The following is a 20,747-nucleotide window of genomic DNA, read 5'->3' as shown; positions in this document are numbered from 1 at the left end:
GGGGGGGGGGGGGGGCATCGCCCTTACGCAAACTATGCGCTCACTCGAAAGATCGTTTCAAGGTTTACGGAAGGCGTATAATCCCGTTTATCGTCCTCGTAAATCCGGGGATATATACTCCACGCCGTTCGTCGCCCACCCCTCCCGCAACCACCCCCCGCGCACCGCCACCCGCTATTCGTGTGTAGGGAAACCTGGGTGGTGCTTTAATCCCTTTCCATTTTACGAGCGCCTTTTACGAGCGCGCGCGCCTTGCAGGACCCGCTCGCGCGCCGATATGCAGGTTTTGGAAACGAGCGGCTTGCCTTCCGGCGGCTGAACGCATCGGGTGTCCCAGAAACGAACGGATGCTCGATTCGCCACAGAACCGAGCGGATTTCTCGTAGCTCGCGATTATTTTTCCCTCGGACTCGCGAGGTTGTTTACATTAAACTTAAGGATAACGTCGAGACACTTTACGTTACGTATATATCTGAGAGATGAAGTCCATCCTGATGGCTATATTCCATTCGCGTTTTGCTTAAGTATGATGAGAATTTGAAGAAAAAAAAAAACATTATAATCGGCGGAAGTTTCGAGAACGGAGGAAAAGATTCTAACGATGACGGGCACCGAATTTTCGTTCGTTCGTAAATTTTCCTCGGTCCCGTTAACGCTAATCTCAGGCTTAAATGAGAATTTGGACTTTTTCTCTCGGGACACCTGGTACGTGCGGGTGTCGGGGCGTATCCTGCGTCGTTGGCGGAACTACCGCGCGACGGAATAAAATCGTCCGCCTGTATATCATGAAAATTGCTCGCGAAAACAACAACGGCGTTGCCGTGGCGTCGTAAAGGGTGGAGAACGGCGCGATTCGATTCTTCGTTTTCGTTACGTAGGAGCAAATGGGATTTAACGGGATACGATTCCGTCCTTGGACTGCGCTTTCTCTATTCTTCGGGATATATTTTATACACGGTGTCGTGTGTGCGCTATGTGTGTGTGTGTGTGTGTAAGCTTGCGTACGAAGCATTACACGGTCGTACGACGAGGTTCCGGCGCCGATTACGCAAAACCCCGTTCAAAGGCGAACTCGTGAACACACTCTGTGCATCACCGGACGCGAGATAGATTTCTTCTGCATTTGCACGTTTTACCGTGATCAGAATTGACTTGGTCGATTAAGCTTAACTCGTGAGAAACCTCCTTTTTCGAACAAGATGCGAGAAAACGGAGTATTTGAATGTCCCGTCAAATTAAGTGACTCGAGGAAATAATTGATTGCAATTATCTCCCATCAGCGAAAACTGTCTGATTCGTTTCTTGAGTGACGTTTTAAAGTAAACGGCCGGAGACTAATTTTTTATCATCTCTGCGTCTACATTTTAAGAATTAGAGCAACGTCGAGACACGAAAGAAACAACGAACATATTAATCGCGATACTTCGGTGGCTGACGGCTAAATAATGAATGTCGCGTCGCGACGAGTCTCGTTTCTCGTGAAAATACCCCAGAAATAATATTTAAAGCTCGAAAACTGAATCTCGCGATATCTCGCATCCTCACCGTACGACAAACGATCAGAAATTGAACGGAGGCTCGCACGAAGAGAGACACAAGGAGCGGCGGGCGAGGATAACTCGCGGCGATGAGCGGGAAATAAATTTTTCGTCGGTAAAGTTCGCGCACCGACGACGTCGGTGAAGGCGATGCCGGCCGATACGTGTTCGCAAGCCGTGTGTGCATCCTCGCACCTGCCGTTACACTCGTTGCGCGGAATTCCCGGGCGAAAGAACAACATGACCCGCGAGCACAATAAATCGTCCATCGCTTTCAATGTCGCGACGCAAACGCTAGATTTACGTCCGCCTCTGCTTCTTCCTCTTCCTCCTGCGAGCACAAGAGAGGTCTCTACATTTTCTTTACTTATACTGTGATGAGAATCAGATAAACGCAATACAGAGGGAAAAAAGGATAAAGCACGATCTTAGACTCGCGAATAATACATTTTACGAGATGTGGTTTATTTCAGGCGACTATTGAACTTTGCCGATTGTTTTCCGTATACTTGTTACGAAGATTCAGTGATTGGCGATGCGATTATTAAAATTATAAGAAATATCGCATCAACGAAGTCCCGAAATCAAGATATATTCCCTGAACTTCCACGCACTGCGGCACGCAGAGTTAGTTCAGCCGGAGATACGTCGCGTCGCATTAAAATGTTTAACTGACGCGCTTTGCGCTAAAACGCGGAACGGTGTTCATCCGGAAGTGTCTTCCACGCTCTCGCACTGCGTGACGTCGTGTCAGTCAGTCCAGTGTATCAGTGGAAGAAGCCGCTTTGCAGCAGCTTCGGAGTTGTAAAATCCGGCCTCGCGAACCCCGAAGAAAATCACGCCTACACCTGCGTTACGTACGCTACCTTGTCTACTCGCACGCGCTCAGCTCACGACGCGACGCACACGAACACACGTGAGAGTAAGGAGAGGCGCACTGAGTTAGCGGAACACGAAAGTTGAAAGGGAGACGCTCGCTCGCGCGCGCGAGGGTGGAAGCGGCATGGTCGAATGATGCGAGCGTGGGAGGGGGGGTGCAAGGTGAAACGGGTCGACAAGGACGCGCGCGGTGGATATAGTACATGGTACATGTGAGCCGACGAAGAGAGGAGAAGAGACGGAAGGTCGAAGGGAACGAAGAGGGTAGGAACGGTGTAGAGAGAGAGCGAGAGAGACCACACGAGGGAGGAAGAGGGGAAGGGAGAGAGAGAGNAGAGAGAGAGAGAGAGAGAGAGAGAGAGAGAGAGAGAGAGAGAGAGAGAGAGAGACGGTAGTTGTGTGTCGAGGGCTTGCAATCCCTCTCTCTCCGACCCCTTTCTCGAGAAGGGGGCTGGCGAGGGGGCGGGGGTGGCGAAACTATGCGAAGAATGTGCAATTAGTGAACAGAGCATGAGGTGGAGCCGGGGGTGAGGGACGGTGCGGGGTAGTTGGGGATGGTACGGGTCCCGGAAAGGGAGCGAGTATACGGAGAAGGGGGCACAGGGGGTTGCCGACGGATCCTGGTATGGTGGTGCCATGCCGGCGGACGGTCTCTCTCTCTCTCTCTACCGACCTATCTATCTCTCTTACTCTCTCTCTCTCTCTCTCTCTCTCTCTATCTCGGTGTGTTGGTGGCGATGTTGAGGATGGTAGTGGTGGCTGTAGCGTCGAAGAAAATGGAAAGAAAGGAAGATGGATGGAATGGCGCCCAGGGATGATAAGAAGAAGAGCAGACTGGGTTGCGGGAGCGCCCTCGCTAGTAGTAGTAGTAGTAATAGTAGTAGTAGCAGCAGTAGGGGTTTGTCGAGGTCGTCAGGGTGGGGGTCACCGTGTCAAGATGTGAGAGGATCCTCCTTCTGGCGCAAGGACACTTATCGACTTCCCAGGCTCCCTCTCGTCCTCGCGTCCTCGCGTCGTCGAAAGTATACACGCCCATATAGCTTTTTGGGGATGCCTTTTGAGTCGCGGAGTCTCTCTCTCTCTTTCTCAGCTTTCTCGCCCTACGTGCTTCGCGCGCGATCAGATAGTTGACGACTTCCTTCGCTCCTCCCTCGCTCATGTCCGGGGAACTTGGTCATATCGCTTCTCCGGAGACGTTCTCGAGGTGACGAATCTTTGAAATCGCGATGATCTTGAAGCGACGTGCGAACGTGCCGTTGAGTGGAATCGAGCGACGTAATTTGCTAACAACGAATCGTGCACGTTTAAAGTGCTAAATTATTATGTGAAAATCTTTTCTCCTTATATCTATGAAAGAGCGTTAAGTACGAAAATCCTTTCGTTTACATCACCGTGTTCTGTGCAACGGCTCGTGTTGCAGTGCTGCAATTTTTTCGATATTTTTTTCAGAATGACCACAATGGTAAATTTTCCTCCCCACGGTCCTTTCTCACACCACGAAAGATGGAATCACGATTGCTTCAATTCATCCGGGAATACCGCGAGACTCACTATTATAGCTCTCCTTCCTCTCCCTCCCCCGCCGCCTGACCCTCTCTTTCTCTCATTGAGAGGAACAGAAAGAGCATTGAAATAATAGCGGCAGGATCTTGCCGGATATTCCCGTAAATATTCCCGATAAGAGAGAGTGCACAGCACGGCGGGGGCGGCGTGAACGGGGCTTAAGGAGCCCTTTTCGAGTGCTTATCCCTCGAGTCGACCGCGCGGTGTGTGTTCGGCAATCGCTAATTGACCAAACGAGCTTAAACGCACTCCGCCGGCTGAAGGACCGGCCATGAGGCGCACTGTTTGTGAACCATCGATTAGCGATGGTACTTCGCGGTAAAGTCCAGGATACCCCGAGGACCACTGTGAGCTCTCGGCCACTCAACATGTCAAAAGCGATCCCTCTCAACGACGTCAACCGAGCACCAAGGTCGTTCGAGCGAGTGCCTCCGTTATTGCGCTAGTAGCTGCACAATTTGCGGCTGCGGCGTAACGACGGGACCCGCGTAGAAATAGAACCGTCGAGACGAGGATGAGATGGGACTTGGCGGAGTGCTCGAGAAAACACCGATGTGCCGCTCCCCTTTGTCGCGGAGCAATTGTCCGGCGATCATAGCGAAATAGCGTTAAGATCGGCGATGAGAAAGGAGCGGAAGCGACAATGATCACTTCCGGTTGAAGCAGAAATCGACTCGATTTCGCATCAATCCTAGCTGAATGAAAAATTTACCGTCACACGCGTTGCAATTACCCGATTACGGCGGTCGACCAAGATTTACAGTTTCGATCGTCGACGTTCTCATAGATCGGAAGCTTAACGGCGTAAATGTAATTAATTACACGAAGGATGAGAGAGAGAGGGGGGGGGGTATTAATAAGCGAGGTAGCGCGCGCGCGTATTCGCCAAAATCGAGCGGTGGAACGTTTATTCCCGGCGCGCAATTCCTCTCCTCCTTTCTCAAGAAGGATGCACTCGAGTCTCGCGGCGCGCGCGCGCGGATGTAATTGCAGGCTGGGCTTCTCGCTCGCTCCCGTTCTCCCTTTCCGTCTCTCTTCCGCCTCTGTGTAATTTTACGAAAGGGCCCGGCGTGACCGCGGCTTTTTCCGCTACACAGCGGACTAAGTAGATACGGATCTAACGGCCGCGGGAGATTTATATCGAAGTACGGCGAACTCGGCGCTCAACGGCGATCGCTAAATCTAATGCGCGTTAATAAGCGCCGGCCGCACGCGCGTCTCCTGGCATCTCCTCTCGCTCATCGTTTTTCAGGACGGATGTTTACGACGTTAGCTTACGACGTCGGCCCGTGAAAATCTTCCACCTTTATCTCTACGCTGTGAAACACGCCGGGATCGTGAGTTATGCGCCGTCGGTAGTAATAAACGGAAACTTGTACGGGAATCCATCCATAGCGACCGGCCGCGCCAGAACAACAGATTTCGATTTAGATTAAACCATCGAGTCCGTTCGGACGCACGTTCTAATACTGGTGCGATTTAATAAACCGCCGGTGTAAAGACGGACGGAAAGTGTTGTGCGTGAAACGATTCGTGCAACCGTCGTGATAGAGAAAACGCGCGTTCTTCCATAGCCGAGCGATTCGCGATCCGATCGTCGCGACTTACGGTATTGTTAACACGACAATACCTCGCGAGAGAGAGAGAGAGAGAGAGAGAGAGAGAGGGTAAAAGGATACGGCTGAAGCTGCGCGTATAAACGGATCCTTTTCTCTCCTCGCGTCGCCTCGTGTCTCGCTAACGAGCCTGTAATGGGACATATTTCTTCCGCCTAAGTTTCTCCGCCGTCGTTTCCAATCAGCCGGTAATAACACCGGGGGCGCCTTAAAATAGTGTTACGTGTGTACAACAAACTGTATCTCACTCGGGAGGCGCCGTAGCTAGTTCGTACACTTCGCTATAAATGAACGAGCGACAGAGAAAGAGAGAGGGGAAGATACAGAATGGAGTCTCTCCTCGTGCTCGTTATTTCGAGTTCGCGATCATAATGGCCCTTCTTGTTAAATTGAGCATCAGCCAAGTGATTTACGTTGATTGCTCGTCGCGTCGCACATCCAACAGTGCCTCTCTTTCTCGCTCTCTTCGTCTATCTCTCCGCTGTCCTCTCTCTCTCTCTCTTTCTTTCACATTTCCTTCATGTTTCCCTCGCTCATTCGGCTCTCTAACCCTACTCGCCTTGTACATCCGATGTCGATCGCTGATCTCGATCTCATCTACATGCTCGAGCAGTGATCGATCTTCGCTCGAAGCGGAGAAGAGGCGCCCGAGGGCGCAGCCTCTTACGTTTCCCTTTTCCTACCCTCGTCATCGTCGTCCGATGCCTTTTTCCTTTGTTAAAAAAGAAGAGAAGAAGAGGGAAGGATCTTATATTCTTTTATAATAAATCGCTTCTAAGCTCGCGTGGATAAACGGATAAACGGTCGAAGAAAACGAGATCGTACTCGTAAGGACAAACGGGAGCTTAAAGAGTTATCTTACTGTTCAAACAGTTGTTATCGTCAAATCCATATCATTTACATCTCTCCTGATGCACGGCGTTATCGCACAAGACTATTGTGCTCATCCTCGTAACTCCTTCCTTTTCGCTCCTTTTAAATCGCCAAATTCCATCGAGATTTCTATTATCTGTAAGGAATATTAACAAATAAGATTATTAAAATGGAAATTTCGCTGCTGTGCTTCCATAATAATTATATCCATAATAATTGTATTACTTGTCTATAATAATTATTTTATATTTGTTTATCGCGCATACTTGATCTACAGTCGACTCCCGATCCGAGCTCGTCCAGGGTGTTGCGAGAGCGCATCTTCTGAAATGCAAGAACACCTGGCGAGCTCGATGGCGCAAAAGTGTCGTCGTGACGTCATGGCCCACGATGATTCGCAAGAATCGCCGACCGAGCGGGGTAGGAAAAGTCAAATGAACCGAGGCCTTCTTTGTAGTCGGCAGCGACGGTTCTATGGAGATGCCTAAGCCGGCATAACCGACCCCCTGCGAAGAATGTTCGGCCTTCAAAAACAGAGAAGGAACGCGGCCGGCGGTGGCGCGTGGTTCATAGCGGGCCATTTAACGGTCTTTGCGAAATTGAGTCATCACGCGGTTCCCCTGGAATCTCGAATATTTTCCTCCCGATGCTTCAGCTTCTCCGTACCACCCCCGTCGTGCCCCCCTCCCCCCTCTTTCCTTCCCTCTTCCCCGCACACCCCGGTTCCGCAGACTCGTCGCGTCTCCTCTCGCTCCTTCCTATCCGCTTCCTCGCGTTACCATCTGACGAAGGCGGCGGCACCCTCGCAGCCTCCCGCAGGATCTCGCGGCTTCCTGCGGAAGATGCAAGCGGCGGACGCGAGCGGATTTCCGAATTTCCGCGATGCGCGCCCGAAACGTCGACCGGATTCTTTCGCACGCGCTTGACCGTCAACGACGGAGAGATACGAGGTGCAAATTGCGCGCTTTCGATCAGCGAATCTTGACATTACCTGTCGTATTTTCCCCTTCGATTTCAGCTCGCAAAACGCCCATTTCTCGTTTACCCGTGACTTCCCCTAAAATCGAACGCGAATTCGCGCGCAATAGCTCGCGTTGTGATTCGCGTCTACGGGAGAAACTTGTCTTCACCTCTGACTTGCGACTCGCGAGACCGAAATTATTTCGCAAAAATTTCCACACCAAGGACAGCCGGCGCTCTCCCTGAGAGAACCAAGTTACGTAATCCACGCGGTCCCCATCGCCCGTATTTTTATAACACAGCCGCGTTGTAATCGTTAACAGTCGCGATTTACCGTCGAAAATATAAGCAAGAGGGCATTGATTGCGCGCTTACATAGCGAACACAATGGCTATANGGGGGGGGACAATATTCGCCGGCATCGCGCATGCAGTTTGCGCGAGCTGGAAAGGACGAAGACGAATGCCCGTAATTTACGGGCGCGATTTGCAATGCAAAAAAGAGCGAACGGAGATTCGGCGTTGAGTTTCATTTCGCCCCCGTGTTTGTCCTCGACCGTATTGCGTTCTCCCTCCCCTCCCGCCGTTCGGCGCTCGAGTAACGATGAATCATTTAGCGGGCCGTGTTCATCGGCGACTCTTAATCGAGTCTTTCCGCAGGAAGCAAGACGGTAATCTCTCTCTCTCTTCCTCTCTACCTCCCTCTCTACCCGACATCGGCTAAACTTTCCGCGAAACTTGGGGATTTATCGGGGAAATAATTTATTTGCCCCCGCGGCGCGTACCCCGGGACGATGGTGGTCGTCGTCGTGTCGCGTAATGTAACGTCGCGTCGTGCCGGGACACCCCACGATCTTCAACCCTTTCTGTTTACTCGCGAGAACAACTTTGATAGTCGATGATGCGAATTTCAAATTAATCCCGCGATGTCGCCTGCGCTTCAGCGAGAAAATAATAAATAGAGACCGAGGGCGGGGAGTGAGGAAGGGGGTGTTATTTGACTTTTGACGTTCTTCCAAGTTGAAATTACTTTGGTCGCTTTCCAGCAAGAGGAGACGCAAGTCGTCCGGTTAACATCATCATTTGCCCTTATTTTGCATTTGACAGGGAAAAGGATAATAGATGATACATCTGGACTTATATCGATGTCTCTTACTGGAGAGCAACTTCGATATTCCTGCGACAGGATTCTCGGACTTAATATTCTCACATAATTGAGAGCGAGAGAAAGCCGAATATCGCGTCCTCACTACCGATAACGTCTCGCGCGATTTCGGACCGAAGAGCTGTACCGTGGTGTCGCTGGAAAAATTTCAGGACCTCATCCGTATCTCCCGGACGGAGTCATCCCGGCTTTATCCCGCGGCGAGATCGAAGTGCTGACCGTGATTCTGCTTACCGTACGGTTAAGCGTTATTTCAATTACGAGCGCGTTTGATGTCGTCTGGCGCCGGTTTTACGGTCGACGGCGACCGTAAAACCTTAACGGCTGTGAAATCTAAGCGGCGATAAGATGACAGAGAGAGAGAGAGAGAGAGAGAGAGAGAGAGTCTCGTTTACACACAGAGTCCAATCGGTCGGAAATCAATTCATCGACGAAGAGAACTCCCTTCCCAGCTTCTCGACGACCACGACGACGACTCCTTTGTTTCGAATGCGGTTACGTTGCATTTATCATCGTATATTGACCGTTTCAGCGGAACGCTGCTGTGAACGCGTGCGGCCTGCTATAACGGCAACGCGCACAATGGCAATTCCGCGGCTGGAAATCCGGTTAGGGAAAAGTGGTTCGAAAAGAGGTCCGTCCCCTGCCCGTTCATTATTACGGGAAATTCCTCAGCGCGGAGACATTGCACTTCATGAGTGCAGCGCCGGGGCCTATTTGAATAATTTCATATTCGACATTTTCTCACGAGTACATACGGCACGAGAGACTAATGAAATTCGAGAGAGAGAGAAAGAGACCAGCGTGTCTCATAAATTCGGCATACGTAATCGGATTCGTTGCATTTTTCATCGGATTCCGCGCGAAATGAGCCGACGAATTATTCTCTCTTTTTCTCGCCCGCGTGTCTCCACACCGACGATAGTTTTCGAACACTGCGGTTCAACATCTGCATCTTTTATGACTCTCGATATACACGTGGCCAAAAAAAAAACACGTCCACGCGTCAACCCTCTCCCCCCCCTTCACCTTGCGCGGCCGGGAGCGGTACATTGTTACGTAAAAAAACGAAAAACGGAACGAGATGTGCAAATGGAATATTCGTGTTGTTAAAACCGGGACGGGGGTCGTTGGGGGTTTTCATGGAGCGCGCCGAATCGATTCTCCGTTCTTTTCAACGTTCCCGAAATCAGCCGTCTCTCGTTATCGGTCGGTTTACATTCGCGTGGGTTACGGGCGAATCGCGAGTGAAAGCATCCGACGAACTCTTTCCTCATCCAGTGCCGTTCGCCCCCTCGTCTCGACGGCCCTCGAATGTTTTTCTTTCACCCTTTCTATCGCTCCGTGCCATTCACGCTCGCGATCGCTCCGGCTCATTACGATTTATCGCGTTTCGTCATCCTCTCGAGGCCGCGACTCGTCGGCGGGTTATCCTTCTGATTCACCAGGTGCTGATTCACCAGGTGGAACGACGCTTTTCAGATACACCGTCGCTACGTGACGCCTCGTCACCCCTTTCCCGCGTGCTAATTAGAATTTATGACGGGCGCTTTATCAACCGCTAAATTTAACCGCGCGGATCACGCGCGAAATAGTTTTCGCGCGCGCTGACGGCGACGAGGTCGTCCTCGTGCTGCTTTTTTTCCCTCCTCCCCCTCCCGTTTTTTCCCCTTTTTTTCGCGCGCGATCCCGTTAATCGTCCGTCGTTCAGCGTCGTCCGTTCTCTGTGTGCGCCGGGGACTATCGGTGTTATCATCCGCCAACGGACGAATCCGCCGGTAATTGGCGATTTAAATATTTACTCGGTGAAATTAATCATAACCGCGGCGGATTGATCGGCGTTTTTATTCCGCGCTGACCGGAAAATCGTAATTTTACATTCGATCCCGGGCTGTTTATATACGAAGGTAGGGAGTAACAGCCAACGCGTAAAACGCTATTCTTTAGACGCTGCGAGCGAGCATTACCGGCACGCCATTAATCCCTAAATCTGTTTTAGTACAGGATGAAAACGCCGATTTGCGCTTAAATACACCGCGCGATGATCGGGGCACGGCTCCGACCATAAAGCGTATTTTATCCGCTTTTATCCGCGCCGCTGTGCGCGCGCGCGAAAGAGAGAGAGAAAGCGCGAACTCTCTCAAAGCCTATTTCGAGAGCGCGGCTGCTCTCGAGGGTTTGTTTGAATCCGCCTCTGCCGGTCTGCTTCTCGTCAATTCTAGAAGGAATTCCCGCATCCGAGACTGCGAGAATGCAATCTTCGTCACGGGGGCTTTTCATTTCCCCGGGACCGATCCTGACGCTTCTGCGGATCCGTGACTGTTTGTTTCCATTCCCGGCGCGGAAATCAGAATTTATCGTGGCGGTCCAGATTTTTCGCGAAACGGGACTGGGTAGAACTGGGCAGAAACGACGTGAGAGAGGGAGGGGGCGAGAAAGAGGGGTAAAGAGAGACGGCAGGAGCCGAGCGGAGCTTGAAGAGAGCCAGATAGCGTTTACGACGTTCTGCGATGACTCACTCGATACTACCGAGTTCTTGATCACCATTAATTATAAGCCGGCTGATTTCATTGAGCATCTCGAGGTTTTCTCTTTCACTTCGCGGGAGCCGCACTCAAAATAAAAAGAAAAAAGAAATATATTTATGTATATATACACACCCGACATCGGAGCTGTTACCTACGCCCTTGAGCGTCGCTCGATAAATCGCAATTAAAACGCCCCGGTTATCGTTGATTGTGCAAAAACTTAATTGACGATTGAATTATACTCTAATGGTGGAGCTTTCTACTGCGCTCGCGATGAGAGATGCGTTCGACTTCCCCCGTGTTTTTCTTTTCTTAGGAGAGCGAGGAGGAGGATACCATCGCGGCCGATCGCCGCGTGATCCGTCGTTTATCAACGACGGCGATTATACACGATCGTGCGTAACGATCGTCGCTGTCGATCGGAGAGGAGTTCCCCCCCTCCGATATATCTGTATGCATAAAATTCGTGTCGTGTTGCAGGTCGCAACGAGCTAATCGCCCGTTATATCAAATTGAGGACCGGTAAGACGAGAACGCGAAAGCAGGTGTCCTCGCACATACAGGTCCTCGCGAGAAGAAAACTCCGGGAAATACAGGCGAAACTCAAAGTGGTGAGTAACGAAACGTGTCTACACGGACTTCGACCGTGTGTCTTTGCCGATTTGCGTCCTCATTGTCTTTTTTTTCTTTTTTTTACAGCTGTCTAATATTACTTTCTTTTCTTCTTCTTTTTTCACACACACATATATATATATATTTTTTTTTTCCCCCCTCACGCTTGTCTCAACGCCACATCGAATCCGCTTAACGACGATCTCGCGCGAATGTCTCGATCGGTGTCTCGATCTCTTTCGCGAAGGGACAACGAAGAGGGGAAGGGGAGATATCTGGTCCTTTTTCGGAGACTCGTCGCGAATTTCGTAAATACCGTGAACACGATGATGATGTGTTGTGACTATCGTGATAACGAACGCCGCGCGCGCGACAGCGGCGGTTTAACGCGACATGCGTTGTTATGATAATGAAATACGAGACAAACACGGCCGATCATTTATTTAAACGATGCTACGGATATATTTGACGACACGTCGCGCCCCGATAGTGGCGTGTAGATAAATATGAGCTATTGCGCGCGTGCAAACGACCGTGTGCTCTGTCCCGTTCTGCAAACGTCGAATCGATATTTCGTGTCTCGCGGAAGAACCGCGATCGGACATTTTTATTTTTTCTCTTCCGCAATGCGCGGTCTCGATTTAACCGGAAGGATGTGCAACAACACTTTCGCATGTGCGAAAAAACACGTCTGCTTTTTTTACGCGTTTTTTCCACCTGCAACGAGATATCCGACGAGATTCAAGTACGCACGAAAGAGAAAGAGAGAGAGAGAGAGAGAGAGAGAGAGAATTTCTCGAATAAATGATTTCTATTCCTTTGTCGCTTCGACAATGATCATTTCGAGGGGAAAGGAGAAGAGGCGGCATGTGAAACGCGATGCGTTAGAATAATCGAGGTCCCGTTGTAATTCGTGTTTCGCAGGATCTCTCTTTCGCTCTCTCTCTCTCTCTCTCTCTCTCTCTCTCCCTCCCTCCCTCTGTTTCTCACTCACCCCCGTTCGGTTGCGCCCGGCGGTAATATTAAATCGCGATCGGCGCGCGAGCATTAGCGAGCGACGAGCGTTGCGGAATCATTTTCGACGAGAGGGAGAGACACGCGGTATCGAGGAGCATTGCCGCGGGATAAATCACGCGTAAAAATGAACCCGGGCCCGTTTAATCAACAGCTGAATTATTAAAGCGATTCGCGAACAATTGCGCGCCGGTTAATAAATCAAAGCGCGGTGCGGCGCAATCGGTGGTGGTGCCTCCATTTCGCCGTTGCCCGACGGGGTAGACAGAAGATACGGTGGAGAGAGAAATAGAGAGAAAGACAGAGAAATGGAGAAAGAGGGATAGAGAAGGAGAGGGAGAAAGAAAGAGAGAGGCGGGAGGGAGTATTGTTTATACAGGATCGGTCAATATTCGGGATAGAAAAGAGTGGAAAAACAAGCCGCGCGTGTAAATTAACCGTGCGATTGCATGCACTCCAGTTTTGGAAACTCTCGTTCGGTGGGGAAAAAAAGCTCCCGGTTTAATCGACGGCGATAAACCGAAATTTTTTTCCGGATATTCCACGCAATTTAGACGCGACTACGCGCGGGCGAGCGAGCGAGCGTACTCGCAAGAGAGAAAGAGGGGAGCCTGGATCGTTAAATACAATTTATCGATGGCGCGTTTATCCGACGAGTGTGTGCCGTGATCGTTAGATGTAATTTGTTAATTATCGTGTCGAGCGTGTTTTTGCGTTTCGTCGCGTTTCTTCACCGACTACCACACTACTACCGTTGCGCTATCGGCACGGTGTATAACGTGTGTTAACACGTTTCGCTTCTCACTCTCCTCGTAATTGTATTTTTATATCTCATTCATTCACGCACACACACACACATACACATATCTTCGCTCTCAAGACTGCCCCCGCAACGGAGTTCTGAGAAACGGCGCCGGCGTTCCCCCGGCGGTTTTAATTACGGCCACGACGCTCGTGTAATAAGATGTCGTCGCTTTTCTGTGTGCGTGCGCGCGGTGCCATTTATGAAATACTTGCGCGGCTTTCCGTTTTTAAGCACGGTCAGCCGCAGCTGCAACTGCAGTGGCCGCATACCGCGAACATTATTCAGGAGAGCAGCCGGCGCGTCCGCGGGGAGGAGAGGAGAGAATGGAAGGTGGTGGAGGAGGAGGTGGTCCACCGGGGTCCACCGTGACGTAATTTTCTGGTTTCCGCGCTTCCCCCAGACAGGGAAGAAGGGTGAAGCCCCGCCGCGCGCTCACCCGCTCGCTTTTGCTTGTTGCTCGGAGAGGGTCGCTTACCCCTGCGGCCGGGTCGTGCGATTTATTCGACCAGGAAGGGAAAGAATTTCGCGGCCGGCTCGTGTTTCGCGCGCAACCCTGGAGCCGCCGCCGCCTTATGCAAATCGTGCGGTCTATGTGTGCGGCGCACATGCGTGTGTTTTAACGAGGTCGGCTTTAAGCGAAACTGTTTATTTCGCTCTGAAATAACGCGCGTGAACCGACGGGACAGAATTATCGAATGCGCCTTCTTTCTTTGTAAAGTCTGACGAGAACATTGTTCGGGGGCGGACGCGCACACACACACGGGGCATCTCGCGGGGGCTGAAATGCACGACGTGAGAAAAATGTTGCGAATTGACTTCTATCCACCGGCGGAACGATCTTACTTTCGGCGCGGATTTCATCGCGCGCGCGAGGCGGCACGTCGTCGGTTATTTTCCCTCCCGCGTGCGTTAACAATGCGTATCGCGTATCGCGTTTTACGCGAATTCGACCTCGCACACTCGCGAATTCTACACGCTCGCGAATTTTACACGCCATGCCGCGCCCCTCAAACGAGATTACGCCGACTATCACGGTCTATCGAGATCGCCCGGCCGTTTTATCTATTTTGGAAATAATTGCACCGGGCATTACGGCGTAATTAATTGTTGCGGTGTAAACGTACTCCCGATAACGGGGCAACGGCAGGGGGGGAGGGGGGAGGATTCGGTCGGAGCGACGGGAGGGCGAGCTGCGGGAGGAGGAGGAGGAGGAGTGCCCAAAAACGGGCGAGCGGCGTTTCAGAATGTCGATAAACATGTCCAACCCGTTACCCGCCCAATCCTCTGCATTCCTGGCGTGTATTCGAGAGATGAAGGGTGAGAGAGGGAGAGAGAGAGAGTGAGAGAGAGGGGGGAGGGGGGCCAGAATGAGAGGGGAAGAGAGAGAGAACAGTGGCGTCGGGCGGAGGGTGGAAATTAAAAAAAGCGACACGGACTGCACCCTCTCAATTAACCGAATTGATTTTCCGCTGCAAATTCAGCGCGAGCTCCGCACAACGTGAACAACGTGGCCCGCGCAGCGAAATGGACTTTTCGCGGATAATCGATGTCATCCGGCATTCGCGAAAAAAAAAAGGAAAAAAAGAAACGAGAAGCACACGATACGCCCCGCGGCGAGATTCATGCGTGAATCGATCTTACGCAACGGGATTGCTATTCCATGGATTACCGTAACCGACTGTCACTGCTGGACTGTGAACGAGATGTTGCAGAAATCACCGGATGTTTCATCAATCCGCGACTTCTCGAGCCGATTTAACGTCGAATTTACGACTCCCGCTCTGTCTCTCTTTCCTTTTCTAACGACATTTCTTTCGCAAATCGCCGCGTCTCTCAATTTTAATTAACGAATGAACGGCTCGTCGACAAAATTACGAAGAAGTCGCGATAATGTTCGTTGTGTGTCCGCCACATGTTACCGCTACACGATAGCCCGCTAATTACGAAATACGTTTCACCGGGTTTCGCCCGTTAATCGTCGTCGTCGTCGTCATCATCGTGACAAGTTTGGCTATTGGTCGATGCGTGTTGGAAATAGCATCCTCGCGAAAGAGAAAGACACGACGTTCGTATATTCGATACGAAAACGTCACGTTTCGATATTCCATTGCCGGTCGATCGCTCGTGTAATAATAATACGCACGACGCTTGCACAATTATTCCATAATTAGTCTGGAGCGTTAATTGACGCGGCGTTAATGGCAGTAAGAACTCGTGCCAATTGAACTTCCGACTAAAGTTTATCGTCCGTGTCGCCCGTCTCTCTTCACCTCGAGTTTTTTCTACTTCTCGTCGACTCGTTCTCTGCTCGTTGCATGCTTGCTCGCACAACGTACTCACGTTGAACTTCGTGAAAGTCGAACTTCGCGAAAACCCGAGTCGAAATTTCGACGCTACTCCGACAGCTCTTAAGGATAGTTTGCGCCTTAGACGGCCTACAAACAGATAAAAAGCAACTTTGATTATACTGACACTCTTTAACTTTTCTCTCGAACCTTTAATTCTACAGATTGAACTTTTAGCTCCTATGTTGTAGAATTGAAGGTTTAACAAGGGGCTAAAATTATGACTCAGGTGTTATCTTTAGTTTAGAAGATACAATATTTCATAACACTTCGTATAGAGTGTCCCAAATTTCATCTTTCTCTACGGTATCTTAAACATCTTGATTGATGAATGATCAAAGATACAATCGTACAAATTAAGTCGGTTCTAAGTTAAATGAACTAATAAAAGGTGGAATTTGCGAAAGAATCTCTGAAAGATGAGTTCTCAGCATTACGCTATTTTTCAACGCCTCTTTCACGACTGAAAAAAGATAAAATGTTTCACTGATATACGTAAACACATAGACCGACAATTTCATTAAACAAAATTCGCCTCCGAATTGATCGAAAAATCCACGGGTAACAGGAACGACGACGGCGGCGGGTTCGAGAGTATTCGGCTTGTGTGTGTGTGTGTATTTCAACGGGAACACGCGATGGGCGTAAACAACGTCGGGGAGCAAAATGTAACCCGTGATTTTCGGTCGCGCACCGTCGCTAAATTCTTTATTGCTCGCATCGTTACGGGCGGCGCTTCATTCCGGCCGACGGCACTCGTAGTGACTCCTCCATTACGGATTTATGAACGAAATTGAAAATCCCCGCACACGAGGGGACGGGACGAGAGAGAGAGAGAGACGCGGGGGTGGCAGCGCGAGGGTAAGAGTCGAGAGGGTTGGATGTGACGGTGGCGACGGTGGTGGTAGCTATAGAGCGATTGCTGGTGACGCTGTGCGCCCCGGTAGTGGTGGTGTGGTGCTGCTGCTGCTGATGGTGGTGGTGGGCAATTTTCCGAACGTCACGGCAACGAACCACCTCTCGTTCGCCTCGTCAGCGATTTTCGGTCGGGCGCTGATTAAAACGACGGCTTTCCGATAAAAGCGCCGAATTCCCGCGAATTTCTGTTGCAACCGGACTCGGCGGCTGCCCGTTGTTTCTGCAATCAACTGCATTGCACAACCGAGGCGGCCCGCGATCGCCGATCGATTTCATCTCGCGTGCGACGCTCGCGCGCTCGATGGACAGGAACGCGGGAAAAAAAAATACCGGAGAAAAAAGGGGACGCTGGTAATCGCGCGTCCGGAACGGCAAATTGATTCGCATCATTGAGAATGTTACGAATTTATCCGCCGACTGTTGATTGATATCGCGAGTCCCGGATGTCGCGAATTCCCCCGATTTTTCGATCCGCCGCCGTCGCCGCCGCCGCCAGCGCGCGCATTGGTGGACGATGGAAAAATTCACGCCACGAGATTTCCCGAAAGCACCGAAACGGATAGGGGTGATCTCGGAGATGAAAAAATAAAACAAAGAATCTTCGCAGCGATTCGGTTGAGCGCTTTGATCAAGCCGAGTTATTAACACTTATTCCGCGTTTTGCGTGTGACAGAGACGACCGACCAATTCGAATAACCGTACAGCTCCGATGACACGTTCTTTCACTAATTTGGAGTCGATTTATCCTAAGTAATTATCATCCTGATGTCTCAAGATGCGGACAATCATTGTTGCGACGACAACGTCGACTCCAAGCCGCTCGTCGAAGAATCTGCCGTTAAAAAGGAATCGCGCCTGGTGATTTTTTCCGGGATATCCTTTCGGTTGTCGTTCCGACGGGTTCTCCTTCTGACGCTGTTGCGCTTACTCGTATTAAAGTCACGAAAGAGGATCAGAGCATCGATTTCCGAAAGAGCACGCTCTTCCCCTCTTAGAGGCACGATAATACATCTCTCTTAATTAATCGTCCCATTTTATCGCTAATATAAAACGTCCCTAACGTCCGGCGTTGCGTTGGTAATCGGTCTAAAAATTTGTCAGGATCATGCCACCAAGGAGAAGACGCTCCAGACAATGTCGAACATGTCGAGCGCCCAGATAGTATCAGCTGGAAGTTCGATACACAACAAGATGACCCCCACCCTCGTGGGGCACCTTGCCCTTCATGCTTCCACCCCTGTCTCCTATCCCGGAGCGGTAAGTCCTGATCACGGTGAGATAAAGAGAAGACCCCTCTCGAAGGGGTGGAAGGAAAAAGAGAGAGAAAGAGGAGATAGAGAAAGAGAAATACACTCTTTGTCGGTCTTTCTCTTTCAAAGGAGCCACGAGCTTTGGGGTGGTGATACGACGACGAGACGCCGTGTGATCGCGAATTCGTTTAATTCACCGTAACGGCAGAGTTTCGCATGACAAATCGAGCCTCTCTCGGGCGAAACACGAAAGCGAAGCGAGTTCTCGATCCCTCCCTCGAGCTTTACGCGATAATTATTGCGCGTCGCGTTTCTTTTCTCGTGTCGACCTTTTAATTGGATTCTCGTCGAACGGTCATTGTTCGTTTGTTTGTTTCGTCGCGAATGCGAGTGACAACGACGAGCTTTGCTTTTCAACGGAGATTCGTGTCGGGGAAATTTTTTAAAACGATTTCGAAATATTCGTACGTTTTAACCTGCATGGCGAGTCCTTTGTACGAACGAATAAATTGAAACTCCCAACGGTGAGAGAGAGAGAGAGAGAGAGAGAGAGAGAGAGAGACAAAGCGAACGAAATTAATGAGAAGAAGCGGGAATAGCTTGCTCTTTGTGACTTCGACGCGAGCGAACGCGTTTGAAAAATAAAGATAGAGAAGAAAATACGGCAACGTAACAACGATAGATTCACGATAACGTCCGCGTGTGAAAATTCACGTCTGGAGTGGTCGTCTAAGAGATCGAAAGCCTCGCACGGAGAAAACCGTCACGAAAAAGCGTCTCGTCGTCTTCGAGGGGACGAGCTTTACTTTTTATCATCGGTATTGCCGGTTTGGCCTCTTCTTTTTGAAGTTCGTGACTGTTCCTAACCGCTTCGCCCGATAACCGCTAATAATCCGCCTGTGGAAGGCAATCACTGCCGTGTGGTTTGTCAACTGACCTGCAAGTTTTGTGCCTCGTGAGAGGGTTGAGTGCGATCGAAACGTCACACCGGTAAGAGCGTTCGAAGCGTGTCAACTCGCCGACTCGTGTTTAGAAACAACGTACATTCGTGAAAGTTCGATCTTGAGAGAAAATAAAGTTCAACCTTAGCCTCTCGGTGTGTACGCAAAATGCACGATAATTTCTAGAAAATTTATATGCAAGCTTCGTTGGGTAAAAATCGGAAAATCACGTTCACGTTTAAATAGTTCTCGGTGTCTCGCACGACGCTCGAGAATACTTTCGTATTTTTAGATCACGCGCAGTTCAACCGTAATTACTCTTGTCCCGAATAAAGATCAGCCAGGAGAGAAGTTGAGAGAAGTTGAGTGAAGGATGGTATTAATCGATCGCAGGCGGTGAATAGCTTATCTCGTGTCTTCTTTCTTTCGTCTTTTTTTGTGTCTTTCAATTATACGCTCCTTTTCGCTTCTTCTTCCTCGCGCTCTTCGTGTCCGATTGAAAGAAAAGGTTGATAAGGAAAAGAAACAGCGGACGTACGAGAAGAAGAGGAAAAAGGAAAACGAAAAGAGAGAAAGAGAACACAGGAGCGACGAGAACGGCTGAAGCGGAGATGTTTCCGCAAAATACCTTCGATACCGCGAATTTTCTATTCTTCATGGCGAAGGCTTGTGCGTCAAAGACTAACCACCCCTCGCAAAAGCGACGTTCTCCCGCTCTCTGCTGCTACGCCCCTGGGGGCCCTTGTTGTGTATTGTTGAATTTGTCCGTTGCTCTATCATGTACATAATATGTATCGGTTGGGCACGAACGTACATCCACACGAGCACGCGTGCACACACACACACATACACACACATTCGTCACGTATGCACATGTAACGGACACACACACGGGGTGCATATTCATAAAACAAGGGACGTATCTGTATAACGAGAAACGTCGTTGTGGCTTACCAAACTATCTCTCCTTCTTTCTCTTTGCTATAAAGATAAAGCTGCTGGTCTTTTTATTGTTCATGCTATATTGCTATTGTTGCCGTCGTTATTATTGTTGTTGCTGCTGCTGTTGTTGTTGTTGTCGTCCTTTATTACTCGCGTTTATTTGTTTTATCGTTTCTTGTCACTCTTTCTGTGTCTTCATATTCTTTCCATGTTTTGCATCGATCTGATCTCGCCCGGGGGCTCGATGGCTCACGGAAAGAGACTTTCCTCCTCGCGACAATAAGGCTATCTCCTTGAGATAGTTTTGTGTGATTTCTTTTCTGATTTTATTTTATTTTATTATTTTTTTTTTTGTTTATATAACATCGCGACGATTTACGGCAAAATGCGATCAGTCTTTCGAAGAAGACCTCGAAGACGCGGGCTTGTTGAAAATCCGACTGTCTCTCGGGAGAAACGCGGCTTCGCGTGATTTTCGTGGACGGGCGATGTATCGATTGCCAATTCGCGCTTCTTTGTGTCGTAACAGTGTTAATGTGATTATACGATACAACGGCGGCGCAGCGCGTTTCTGTTCGCGTTTTCGGTGCGTTCGACAATGAAGCTACGCGTCGATTGTTTAATCGCCAGTCGAATGTTACAACGATGATACGTATTATTCTTGTTATTATTTGTTTGATTAACAATCGGGGGATTAACGATCGGGTGAGGCACGTACCTGACCACCGGCAGTCCGTTGAGTGCTCCGCTTCAAATCGCGCGACGTTTTTAACTCCGAATCGGGACTCTTGCGCATTTT

General features: G+C 50.0%; 2 protein-coding genes across 6 annotated transcripts in view; one reads left to right on the top strand and one right to left on the bottom strand.

Moving 5' to 3' along the window:
* LOC106748451 (protein scalloped) overlaps positions 1-20,747 on the top strand; it is a 147,495-nt gene that overhangs the window by 122,047 nt on the left and 4,701 nt on the right. For 3 of the 4 annotated variants that reach the window (XM_014626968.1, XM_014626969.1, XM_014626967.1), the window contains 2 exons: positions 11,602-11,732; positions 17,917-18,072. In XM_014626968.1, the coding sequence (XP_014482454.1) occupies positions 11,602-11,732; positions 17,917-18,072 (287 nt within the window). The remainder of the gene's footprint in view (positions 1-11,601; positions 11,733-17,916; positions 18,073-20,747) is intronic. The other variant, XM_014626970.1, reaches the window with a different exon arrangement.
* LOC106748452 lies at positions 6,389-20,740 on the bottom strand. Of its 2 annotated transcripts, XR_001374757.1 has the most exons (3): positions 20,667-20,740; positions 6,736-6,975; positions 6,389-6,605 (listed from the first exon to the last, which is right to left on the bottom strand). XR_001374757.1 is itself a non-coding variant. In XM_014626971.1 (2 exons), the coding sequence occupies exons 1-2, from the start codon at positions 7,048-7,050 to the stop codon at positions 6,540-6,542; spliced, it is 381 nt and encodes a 126-aa protein (XP_014482457.1). In that variant the 5' UTR covers positions 7,051-7,067; the 3' UTR covers positions 6,389-6,539. The 2 variants fall into 2 exon arrangements, 1 of the variants encoding a protein (XP_014482457.1); XM_014626971.1 differs by lacking the exon at positions 20,667-20,740 and having other exon boundaries at positions 6,736-7,067.

The sequence above is a fragment of the Dinoponera quadriceps genome, unplaced genomic scaffold, assembly GCF_001313825.1.
Source record: "Dinoponera quadriceps isolate SergipeBrazil2010 unplaced genomic scaffold, ASM131382v1 scaffold2183, whole genome shotgun sequence".
Taxonomy (NCBI): Eukaryota; Metazoa; Arthropoda; class Insecta; order Hymenoptera; family Formicidae; genus Dinoponera; species Dinoponera quadriceps.
This window is presented reverse-complemented; position numbering and strand designations above follow the sequence as displayed.

What these genes read in the sequence shown, in the direction of transcription:
- LOC106748452 (XM_014626971.1), bottom strand. Translation starts at nt 7,050, where the DNA reads ATGGCCCGCTATGAACCACGCGCCACCGCCGGCCGCGTTCCTTCTCTG. An exon ending in GGGAGTCGACTGTAGATCAA is followed by an intron (nt 6,606 to 6,735) that starts GTATGCGCGATA and finishes TATTCCTTACAG; the next exon opens with ATAATAGAAATCTCGATGGA.